This window comes from Stegostoma tigrinum, chromosome 3 (genome assembly GCF_030684315.1).
Source record: "Stegostoma tigrinum isolate sSteTig4 chromosome 3, sSteTig4.hap1, whole genome shotgun sequence".
Taxonomy (NCBI): Eukaryota; Metazoa; Chordata; class Chondrichthyes; order Orectolobiformes; family Stegostomatidae; genus Stegostoma; species Stegostoma tigrinum.
Window position 1 is genome coordinate 23,389,416 of NC_081356.1, and position 13,201 is coordinate 23,402,616.

Consider the following 13,201-nt stretch of genomic DNA (forward strand, 5'->3'; position numbering starts at 1 on the left):
CTGCAGCCTAAAAGTTCAATCACCACAAAAGATCTATACAACAGAGCTGGTGATATTGTCATTCTGTACTCTGCTCCCTTCCCCAACATTAAATTTTGATAATTCACATTACTGATTGCATTTAAATTCAAATTTGACACTTTCTCTCTTCAAAAATCTTGGGTTATGTGTTTTCATCTCTAAAATGCAATCTTAGAACATAGAACATAGAACATTACAGCACAGTACAGGCCCTTCGGCCCTCGATGTTATGCCGACCTGTCATACCGATCTCAAGCCCATCTAACTTAGACTATTCCATGTACGCCCATGAACGTTCAGGAAGGTCCAGATTGAGGGCAATAAAAGCATACACATGGAAGATACCCAGTCAGCAAAGACTCACAGTGAGGACTTATGGAAGTTGACCATTCAGCCACCCAAGAAGATCCAGAGGTAATGATTGAAGAGAGCGAGCCCCATCTTATATGAAGATTCGGTTGTTATTGGATAGTAATGACAAGTTATAAATTGGAATAATGAATTCTGTAAAGGGGAGATTGATATAGCATATTCAAATTGAATTTGAATTGAATTAGCTTTATTGTCACATGTAGTCAAATGAGTACAGTGAAAAGTTTACAAGTTGTTGCCATTTGTGGTGCCATCTTAGGTACAAGGAATCTAGGTAAAGACTGTTTGTCACAAGTTCTTAAGGAATAAACAAGTGACAACAAAAAAAAATTAAAAGTCCAGTATTGCAGATGGTAGAAATAGAGAAATTAAAATTCCAACTGAGTCCACTCTGGCACCTAGCCGTCAGGCCACGCCAGGCCTTGACTCCAGACTGTGCAGGGCTTCACTTCAAGGAGACTGCTCTGGAAGTCCCACAAGGCCGGAAGTCCACACTGAGGCTATGCTGGGCTGAAAGCCCGCCATGGGATGCTGAAAGACCACTATGCTAGGCTGAGAGACCACCACATGCCACCAAGCGACTGCCACACTGAACCAGTGAGAGACACTGCCATGCCGGGTCAGGGTACCGCCAAGCCTGGCGAGGAGAGTGCCACGCCACAGAGTAGAATGTTTCAGCCAGACCTCGTCTGCTCCGTCCATTTCTTTCTCTTTTCTTTTCATTCACCTTTCTTCTTGGCAACATCCTGAACTCCCGGCCTCAGCGCAGACATGGACTACCGGCTTCAGTGAGGACCTGGCCTCAGTGTGGACCCAGTGAGGTATCCTGTCGGTCTCAAGTGGTGGTATCCCCACCTGGTATGAAGTGCTATCAGCAAAAGCATCAATATCTTGTACTTATTTAGCTCCTTTAAGATATAAAACCTCTCTATGTGAAGTTTTATGAGCATCTTAAACCAAGGCAGTTAGAGAAGCGAAGAGGTTTTGGGAGGGTACCCAGAATTTGGGAAGTTGGCAGGAGTTACATCATGGATAGCAGAGTTTTGGATGAACTTGAGTTTATGGAGGATGCAAAGTGGGAGACCAGTCACAGGAAAAATGTAACTGTCAAATGCAGAAGGAGCATATCCATGCATGAGGGCCTGAGCATCTGAAAGTGAGACAGGGATGGAGTCAGGTATTATTATGGAGGAAAATGTGGACAGTCCTAGTGAAAGTGTGGATTCTTGATCGAACGTTAATTCTGCATCAAATACGGCACAAAGGTTGTGAACAGACTGTCTTAATCTCAGTCTACGGCCAGGGAGACAGATAGGGTTGGTACCTAGGGAATAGCATTTGTGGAGGAGAGTGAAGACAATGGTTTCAGTCTTTCTAATTCTTGGAGAAAATATCAGCTCCTGTAGCCCTGAATATTGCACAAATTAGAGACAGCAGAGAAATTGAGAGATGCCAGGGAGATAGGCCTGATGTTGTCAGCGTACACATTGAACCTGGCACTGTGCTTCCAGATGATGTTACTGAAAGACAGTATGCAAAAAGACAGAAAAAGGAGTGACCAATATAGATCCTTGGAAGACTGCAGAGTGGGAAGAGAAGCCTTTGCAACTGATTTTCCGGTTCAAATTAGATTAATAAGAACGTAATCAGGCCAAATCAGGTGGTCAAATTTGTCAAAGACTGCTGACTATTTGACATAGATGGAAAGGAATAGTTTCCCACAGGCAGAGTCACGTACATTGCAAGTTGTGACTTAGATAAAAGCCACTTCAGTAGCAGGCACAGACACCTGATTGGTGAAATTTTCTGAAGAAGCGTCTAGGCCCGAAACGTCAGCTTTCTGCTCCTCTGAAGTTGCTTGGCCTGCTGTGTTCATCCAACCCTACACCTTGTTATCTCAGCATTGTACTGGAGTCGGGTAGCAGCTCATCTGTTAACTCCTTCTTGCTCAGAAAACAGCACATTGTCTAGGGAGAGGTGCAGGAGCGTAAAAGGCAACACCATGTGTCAAAGGCTTTGTCAGAAGAAGGTAAGGCCTTGGAAATTGTTCAGCATAAAAAAAATACATTCAGTATGATTTTAATGCAGAATAACTAAATAGAGGCAATTGGAAATTATCTAAACAATTACTCAAAAACCCAACAACAATAAAGATAGAGTCCCCTTAGTCCTCACTTACCACTCCACCAACCTCCAAACCCAATGCATAATCCTTTGACATTTCCAATACCTACAATCAGGGTCCACCACCAAAAAGATATTTCCTTCCCAGCTATGTTGCTTTACGCAGGGACCATTCATTCCACAACTCCTTCTTCAGCTCTAGACACCCTACCAACTTCTCCACCACACCCGGTGCCTTTCCCTGCAACAGAAGTGGTGAAAGATCTGCCTCCACACCTCCCTCTTACCTCTGCCTAAGGCCCCAACAATCTTTCCCGATCCGGCAGAGACTCACCTGCACTTCATCCAATCTGATTTATTACATCCATTGCTCCCAAGGTGGTCTCATCTATTTTGGGCAGACCGGAATACAGACTGGGGGACCAGCTTGTAGAGGGTCTCTGCTCTGCACGCACCAACCAACCCAATCTTCTGGGTGCCATACGTTTTAATTTCCCCTCACACTCCCTTGGCAACATGTCTATCCCTGGCCTCCTCCACTGTCAGAGCGAGGCCAACTGCAAACTAGAGGAACAACACCTGATATTTCACCTTGGGGACTTGCATCTCAATGGCCTCAGTATTGATTTTACCAGCTAAAAAATTCCTCCAACCCCAGCCTATTCCCATGTCCAGTCTTTCTCATCCTCCTTGACCTGATCTTACCTATCCATCTTCCCACTCATCTATCTGTTCCACCCTTCCCACTGACCAATCACAATAACCTCCTACCTGCATCCACCTGCCACCATCCCACCTACCCTTCCCCCCCAGCCACAATCCCCTCTGTCTACTTACTTCTGGGCTCTTCCCCACCGTCCCCAGTCCTGACAAAAGGTTTTGGCCCGAAATGTTGACTTTCCTGCTCCTCATATGCTGTCTGACCTGCTGTGCTTTCCAGCTTCACATCTAATGACACTATCCCGTAAAATTATTTAACTATCCTACCAAATCAGCAAAAAAGTTTCATTTCACTTTTTAGAGCACAGTGTTCTTATCACACAGGATGCAGATTACCAGCAGCATAACTCAACATTGCAGCTCAAAATATAGCTGCTTTTTAAATTAATGTAATCAGTGTTTTATCTGCATGTAAAGCACAATGCATTTAATGTTGTGACTGTTAATTATAATGTTTCTGTTTTACAGATGTAAATATGTCCATATGATTTATTCAGAGCGACATGTTATTCAAAGGCTTTGCCATTTCATGATTGAACAGCAAAGTAATGAATTATCCGTTAGCAATTTCTAACAGGATTTGGTTGTTTCAGTTCTGTGCTTCCTTCTTGATACCTGCCTTGTAATCGAAGCAGCAGGAAACTGAGTATTGAGGAAAGTCAAGTGACAAAGAAACAATGTTTACTGCTTGTTCATTTTTGTTATGATCCCTTTTGAGGTTGTTACTAGACAAGTTAGATCCAAAGTGAAATTTGGTTCAATAGATCATAGATTGTTTTATTTTGTTTTCATTGAGATGGTCTCTCATTGGAACACAAGCACTCAATGTTGCAGGGATGGCAATAACTGCAGTTGCTGGAGTCAAAGGCAACACAAGAGTGGAGCTGGAGGAACACACTAGGCCAGGCAACATCAGAGGAGTAGGAAGGTTGACATTTCAGGTCAGGACCCTGGGAGGGGGGAGCCGGGAAATAAAAACAGAGAGGAGGGGTGGGGCTGGGGAAGGTAGGTGGGATGGCAATAGGTGAGTGCAGGTAGGGAGCGGTAGGGATTGGTCAGTGAGGTGGGAGAGGCGGATAGGTGGGACAGAAAATGGACAGGTTGTGTCAGGTTAAGGAGGTGGGGATGAGAGGGAGGGTTGGATATGGGATGAAGCCACAGGTGGGGAGATCTTAAAACTGGTGAATTCCATGTTTAGGCCATCAGGCCGTAGGCTCCCAAGTCAATATACGAGGTGTTGCTCCTCCAATTTGCGGGAGGTGTCATTGCGACACTGGAGGAGTCACGGGTGGTGCGAGAAGACCACATTGGGAGCAACTGATGCAATAAATCAGGACATCCTAGATATCTTCCTACATTAGAGACTGTAGTTTCCCCTCCTCTGTAAATCAGGATGCCGTCAACAGCATCATCCCTATTTCCCGCACTTTTGCCCTCCAACCCCTTCCCCCAACATCAAATCAATAACAATAGAGTCCCCTTTGTCCTCATGTACCACTCCACCAACCTCCGAATCCAACACATCATCCTCCGACATTTCTGCCATCTACAATCAGACTCCACCACCAGAAAGATATTTCCTTCCCCATCCCTGTCTACTTTCTGCAGGGACTGTTCACTTCGCGACTGCCTCCTCAGCTCTACACCGCCCCCACCAACCACACCCGGTGCCTTTCCCTGCAGTCACAAGAGGTGTAACATCTGCCCCCACACCTCCCCTCTCACCTCCGTCTGAGGCCCCAGTGTTCCTTCCAGATCCAGCGCAGATTCACCTGAACCTCAACTAACTTGATTTGTTACATCTATTGCTCCTGATCTGGTCTTGTCAATATCGGGGAGATCAAATGCTGACTCAGGGACTGGTTTGCAGAGCATCTGCACTTTGCGTGCACCAACCAACCCTACCTTCCAGTTGCCAGCCATTTTAATTCCTTCTCCCACTTCCCTGGCATCATGTCCCTCCTTGGCCTCCTCCACTGTCAGAGTGAGGCCAAAAGTAAACTGGAGGAAAAACACCTGATATTTCACCTTGGGAGTTTACAGCCTAATGGCCTGAATAATGACTTCACCTGCTTCAAAATCCCTCCACGCCCAGCCTTATCTCATATTCCACCGGCCTGACCTGACCTAATCTGTCCATCTTTCTACTTACCTCTCCACTCTGCTCTTCCCTCTGGCCAATCACTATAATCGCTTAAGACAACAAAATGTGAGGCTGGATGAACACAGCAGGCCAAGCAGCATCTCAGGAGCACAAAAGCTGATGTTTCAGGCCTAGACCCTTCATCAGAGAGGGGAATCCCCCTCTCTGATGAAGGGTCTAGGCCCGAAACGTCAGCTTTTGTGCTCCTGAGATGCTGCTTGGCCTGCTGTGATCATCCAGCCTCACATTTTGTTGTCTTGGATTCTCGAGCATCTGCAGTTCCCATTATCTCTCTCCACTATAATCGCTTACCTGCATCCACCGATCACCATCTCTCGTATCTTTCCCCAGCCCCACATCTCTCCCTCTATTTATTTCTGGGCTTCTGACGCCCTCCCCAGTCCTGAAGAAAGGTTTTGGTCTGAAACATTGACTTTCCTGCTCCTCCGATGCTGTCTGATCTACTTGCACGCCAAGCAGCATAAGGAGATAGACGGAGTGAAGTGATCCCATGAGCAACAGATCAGAACCAAGCTCTGCAGTCCTACCACATTCAGTCATGAAAGGTGGTGGACAATTAAGCGATGCATTGGAGGGGGCAGCTCCACAAATATCCCCATGCCCATGGATGGACGAGCCCAGCACCAGTGCAAAAGATAATGCCAAAGTAATCGGAGCAATCTTCAGCCACTCATATCAAATGGGTGATCTATCTTCATCTCCAGCCAATTTGATTCACCCCACGTGATATCAAGAAATGGTTAGAGGGAGTGGATACTGCAAAGACAACATTTCAGCAATATACTGAAGACTTGTGCCCCAGAAGTTGCCACTTCTCAAGCCAAGCTGTTCCAGTACAACAAATACACTGGTATCTACATGACAATGAGGAAAATTGCCCACGTATGTCCTATACACAAAAAACAGGAGAAATCCAATTGCAGGCCATCATTCTACTCTCCCCCATGAGGAAAGTGATGGAAGGTGTCATCAATAGTGTTGTTAAGTAGCACTTGCATAACCATTGCCCTCCTTACTGATGCGCAGTTTTGGTTCCGCAAGGGCCACTTAGCAGCTTTGGTTCAAAAATGGGCAAAACAGCTGAATTCCAGAGGTGAATGTGGCATAAAGAAGCCATAGCAAAATGAGAATCAATGGGAGGGTGGCAGAATTCTCTCTGCTGGTTGGAGTAATACCTGGCACACAGGGAGATGCTTATGGTTGATGGAGTAAATCATCTCAGGTCCACGACATCTCTGCAGGAATGTCTCAGAATAAGAGTGTCCGAGACCCAACTATCTGCAGCTGCTTCGTCAATGACCTTCCCTCCATCATAAAGTCAGAGTGAGAATGTTCTCCGATGATCGCACAATGTTCTGCACCATTCATAACTCCACAGATGTTGAAGCAGTCCATATTAAAATGCGACAAGAACTGGACAATATCTGGGCTTGGACTGACAAGTGGCAAATAAAGTACATGTCACATAAATGCCAGACAATGAACATCTGCAGTAAAAGACAATATAACCACCACCCCTCACATTCAATAATGTTATTACCATTACTGAATCCCCCTCTATCAACATCCTGGGGTTACCATTGACCAGAAACACAACTGGTCTTGCCATATAAATACAATGGTTACAGGAGCAGGTCAGAGGCTAGGAATAGGACAGCGGGTGACTCACACCTGGCTCCCCAAACCCTGTCCATCAGCTACAAGACAAAATCAGGAGTGTGGTGGATTACTACCCACTTTCCTGGACAACTGCAGCTCCAAAACACTCAAGACACCTGACAGCATCCAGGGTAGAACAGCTAGCTCGATTGACATCATAAGCATTGACTCTATTCACCACTGACACTCAGTAGCAGCAGTGAGTAAAATCTACAAGATATGCTGATGAAATTTGCTAAAAAGCCTTCAACAGTAATTTCCAAACCAAACCACCTCCATCTAGAAGGACAGGGACAGCAGATACATGTGAACACCATGATCTGCTAGCTCCCCTACAAGCCACACACCATCCAGAGTTGGAAATATATTGTCGGTCTTCAGTGTTGCTGGGTTAATGTCCCTCCCTAACTGCAGTATGGGTCTATCTACAGCACACGAACTGTAGCAGTTCAAGAAGGCAGCTGACTACCACTTTTCAAAGGAAATTAGGAATGGACAATAAATGCTGGCCAGCCAGTGACCCATATGTCGATAAACGTCACCCACAAGAATAAAAATTGGCCCAGGATATATGTCTGTTGATTAATCCACTGTTTGAAAAACAACAAGAAAACAAAACAAAACAAAAAAAACTCTACCCCTCATTGTCTTCCCTACAGGTTATTTTAAGGATTCCACAGCAGAGATCATAGGCACTTCCTGCTGATCCTCATCAATGTCCATGAACAAATTTGTAACAATTGTGAATTGTTGTGAAGTCCCTTTTCAGTCTGAAGATGACTTGAACATTCTGGTCTTGACCAATTATCTTGTCAATACGGATCAGTACACATTCTTTGTAGCCTCATGAGGGGTACAATCCATTTGCTCAACATGGCTTCAAACTTGAAATCCCCACCAGAGCACATATTAACATGATCATTGCCAACAACTATACAGAACAGTATCATTCCCTACTATAGGAGGTTAAGCGCTGCTTTCATGCTTTTCACATAACTGTATTGATTCTGCCACTTCAACAAAATTTCAAATGGTTGCCTGTTGCATTCTATGGCTGAAATGTGACAGGAGCTAAAATTAGGAACAGATGGTATCACTGAGCAAATCAATGCATCCCCGCAGATATCAAATCTATTCAGGGTATATGCAAAATTAGTGAACATCGATAATGTATCAATCTTAAGGCAGTCAACAAAATCCATCATTCCAGACAAGTACCTATTTCCTATGAGCCAAGAGGTATTGGTCTAACTTCATCACTCCACAATCAACATGAATCCCAATGTGTGAACAGTCTATCTACAGATGGCACCAGCCAAACATAGCTGATACCTTATAGCTATTGTAACTAAATAAGGTGTCTTTCAGCCCTATGGAATAAGTTGAGTACACAATGCATCCCAGAAGATTGTCTCTTCAGCCCTGTCAGATGTTGATTGAATGTTCAACCAGCTCAATGATACTCTTGTCCATGAAGGTTCAAAGCAGAACACAGCCAACAGTTGTCAATCGTGCTCACTCAATGTGAAAACAATTTGACATTCAACAAAGGCAAATGTATATTTGTGGCACCTAAGATTGACTTTTTAAGAGTGACAGCAGCTGCTGTAAAATCTATACATGCTAACAGCAAAGCCATTCATGTGTTTCTGACCCTGTGTAACATACAAACACATAAACAAGGCCACTCAGCACTTCAAGCCTGCTGTGCCATTCAATATCAGGACTGACTTGATTTTAGCTCAACTTTACATTCCTGCTTATCTCCAATAAGTTTTTATCACCTTGCTAATTAAAAATCTATCTACCTATGGCTTTAAAATATTTAAATATTCTGAATTCACTCTCTGCCTTTTGAGGAAGGGAATTTCAAAGACCAGAACCCACTGGGAGAGAGAGAAAAAAGTCTTCATCTTTGTTTTAAATGCGCAACCCCTTCTTTGTGAAATATGACCCCTATGATCAGTCATCTTTCCTCAGGATAACCAAATTTCATCACAAGTTTGTGCCTAAGTACGAATGATTGCATTCCTTCATCAGAAGCTACGGCAGAAAGATACACAATAGGAAGAGATAATTATGCAACAAACAGCCATCAGAGTTAAAGGCAAAGACAGCATCTCAACCAGACTCCATACATTTCAATCCATATGTGGAGGGCATAGAATCCCTGCAGTGCGGAAACAGGCCCTCAGTCTGACAAGTCCACACCGACCGTCAGAGTATCCCATCCAGACCCATTCCCCTATAAACCCACCTAATCTAAATAATCTGAAATTGTGTGATGGTGGAATGCCAATGATCTAGCAATCCCCAGGCTTAGACTAATGCTCTAGGGGCATGGAAACAAATCCCAATAAGGCATTTAAATTCAAATAATGAACCTGGAACTGAACCTAATCCGAGTTATCGTGACCTTGCAACTGTCATGCATTGTTGTTAATAACCCATCTGATTCATTAATGTCCTTTCGGGAAAGAAATCTGGCAGCTGGTCTCTGAAATAACCAAGGCAGCCACCCAATTCAATGGCAATTAGGGATGGATAACAAATGCTGGCCTATGCTAGTGACACCCACGTCCTAAGAAGAAATATGTCACACAGGTCTCAGGAAATACAACTGAAACTATTCTTACAGTACAGAGAAGGAACTGTCAAAATATCATATCCATTGTCAGAAACTAAATGTAATATTTTACTGGACAGCATGAAGCATTAACATGCTTCCATGCTGATGAATAGTGAGATGTATGAATAGTGAGATGTGTGCCTCTACAGTAGAACATTCACTCCTTGCACCAATCAATAACTGCAGCATTAGCAATGTTTGAACCTGGTCAATGACGTCAATGCCTCTAGAGATGGTCAGATCATCTTCAGCTTGGAGTTGAAGTACCTTGGAGGTTCACACAACCAATTTGTTGACATGCTTAGCCATAGTGGCTCAATTGATAGCACTGCTGCCTCACAACGCCAGGCACTTGGATTTGATTCTAGCCTTGGAGGGCTGTCTGTGTGGAGTTTGCACATTCTCCTGTGTCTGCATGAATTTTCTCTAGGTACTCTGATTTCCATCTGCAGTCCAAAGATGTGCGGTTTAGGTGGATTAGCTATGCTAAATTGGTCCCTAGTGTCTAGGGATGTGTCGGTTTAGTGGGTTAGCCATGGGAAATGTGGGGTTACAGGAGTAGGGTAAGGAAATGGGCCTGAATGGAATGATCTTCGGAGGGTCGATGTGGACTCAATGGGCCGAATGGCTTGCTTCCACACTGTAGGGATTTTATAGTTCTACAAAAAAAATCTCTCAGACAGCATTTGCAATATGGAAGCAACTTGCAACCTTGAAGACCATGTCATCACTTTGATTTTCCACCACTGCCTCTTGGCTAAGATACCATTCTCATTGGGGAACATACCACATTCCACCTGTCTGCAGATCACCAGCCTAACATATTAACAACCTGCCATCTTTAAAGACAAGATATTGGGAGGGTTAATGAAAGATTTTGCAATGATGCTTTGGCAGCCGGATGAATATCAATTCTCTTGCTAGGTCTCACTGACACTTCTCTCTAATTGTAACAGCGTTATCTGCCTACAGCACCCATCCCTGGCCGGACATGTTGCTCACCTTCTGACAACTCAAACCCAGGATGTGCTGTTGATTCTCCACTCCAGAACAATGAAGGTTTACATCACATAGACTGTCACATCTTTACAAAGGATGCTTAAACATCAAAACCGACCAAGTGAAACTCTCCTCTAAAGTTACTCCAAATAAACATGACGATTTTTTCCAAAACTGAAAATTTTAAATTTCTGATTTCTTCCCCCTCTCATTCCATTTCCATAACGGGCATGCATTTTACAGTTCAAGACATGGGTTTGTCATAGTTGCAATCTAGCCCTTGCAAAAAAGTTAAAACTTTCTAGAGAGCTTTTATTTCTATCTGCAATTGACATATAAATAAAGAGCTGTGATTAACTGCGAACACTTAGGGTTAAATTCCACATACTTTATTCAGAAGCAGTTTTCAAACTTTGATCACTCAGCTATTCCCACTATTTTCTAATCTGTTGTTCATTCCAAAGGATGGAAAGAAAATTGGAAAGATTTTGGATGCAGAAGATAACTTACAAGGACTAACTTGTGTGGTACATTGTCAATACTTAACACAATATGCAAAATGTAAATATATTTTCAAAGGTTTCTTTGCTGGTTTAATGAAGACCATTATAATGAATAGCCTCACACAGCAATATAGCATAGATGAATTTCAAAATGTATATCTGGTGTGCCTTCAGTAGCTCCAGCCAAACTTGAATGATTTTAATCAATATTTCTGAAAGCATTATTCCACAGCTCTGTGGTCACCATATCCTGAGGCCGGGGTAGGGGGGGGGGGGGGGGGGGTGTGTTGTATGTGTGTCTGAGTCTGTGCAAGCAAACCTGAAAACCTGAATTATTGATCAGCTACAACTCACCAAAATTGGATTCATCACCGAGCTCTTTTCCGAACTTGATCATACTTTCCCCTAGGAGCCCCTCGGCCTGAGGGTAACCCGGTCCTTTCTCCTGCCCTCGAATCTTTGACATTGTGTTGATCATTGTCAGTTTTGCTCTGGAAGCTAGATATAAGAATATTAGACGTATACAATGGAGACAAATCATTTCACTTTCTGAAATTCTGACATTTCATTAAAGGCACACAAAGTGAAATAACAAGCATTTCCTCATTCCCACACATTGAAGTACATCTTCAGAGTAGCCTCCTCCTTTAAAATATTCACTGTACATGTTTTTCTAGAGTTGCTGGTATTGAGTTTCCAATTGATGATTGCCAGAAAATGTAGGTGTTATTATTTTGGGTCTCATTTCATCTGGTGGCATGGGGTTAACATATTCTGTTGTAAAGTCCCAGACTTCAATTTAAATACTGCACTATTTAAAAATTATTTATAAAGTCTCAAGCCTCTTCAAGTCGCATTTTTAAAAATTGTCTTGTCTGCTTGAGGGCCCATGTGGCAGGACATCAAGCAAAATAATTAAGTATATTATACAGCTATTACAGTTCTGCTTGACCATCTTTTATTAGATAAATTGGCTCAATATTTTACACTTCAATGAGGAGGAACATGGTGTTTGATTGGTTTTAAAAACTGGAGTGCCGTCTAATGGGAGCAACAGGATAAGTTCACTAACCAAAAGTAATTAAAAACAGAATGCTTGGGAAATACCTAATGGGTCGCACACATCTGTGGCGTGACAAACAGATTCATTCCGATTCAAACATAGATCTCATTTGGAACTGTTCCCTGAATTAAGATGTTAATCGGTTTCCCTCTCCACCGATGCTGTCAGACCTGCTAAAGTTCCTGGGAGTCACATTTGATTTGAAGTGCTAACCATGTGTTTTTCTCTATCCAGAAATGTTTGCTTAGGTTACTGTTATATTATGTAGTTACCCGTCAGACTACTGAGTGACTATTGTCTGCTTGCTAACAGATGAGCTGCTCAGTAACAGCCTGAGTACTGACTGTAGATAAAGAAAGACAGCTTTTTTTAACACTTGTTACATCATGGTATTGTCTTGTCTCAAATATACAATATTACTGTGTTCTAACTAATACAAATGGCCTCTGTTAGACTTCTCACCAATACTGATTATATGTAGTGAGGTGCATTTTTACAGAGTTTGACATTGGCAGCAGAAAATCCCATGGAAGAGAGTGTTGGTCAGCACGGTGTCATTTCCATGGGGTCCTGTGTTTTCCCGTTAAAGTTAATGCAGTTGATCAGAGAGACCTGAATTGGAATTCTCCCGAAGTATATTCTTCTTCATCCCCCACACACAATTTCATGAGAAGAAAACCTTTTCTGAACCTTGCGGCATAATTTTTCCTGTGTCTCTTGCTAAGGAGGGTCAACTAAGGCCCATCAGTGCTCAGATCTGCTTACTCAGCATGTATCATGTTCATTTTTCCTCCCCTAAATTATTCCTTGCTGACATACCTCCCTCCCTGCCTTTCGCTCTCACTTCTAACCGACATACACATATAAAAACACCAGGCCTCAAACACTAATCAGTTATAATTGGCTGGATAATGTGACCACACTGACTCGCTTGACAATGCTTCAAC

General features: G+C 43.2%; 1 protein-coding gene across 1 annotated transcript in view; it reads right to left on the minus strand.

Moving 5' to 3' along the window:
• LOC125451256 (endophilin-A1) overlaps window positions 1-13,201 on the minus strand; it is a 154,311-nt gene that overhangs the window by 14,893 nt on the left and 126,217 nt on the right. The window contains exon 4 of the mRNA XM_048528188.2: window positions 11,546-11,689. Coding sequence (XP_048384145.1) covers window positions 11,546-11,689 — 144 coding nt within the window. The remainder of the gene's footprint in view (window positions 1-11,545; window positions 11,690-13,201) is intronic.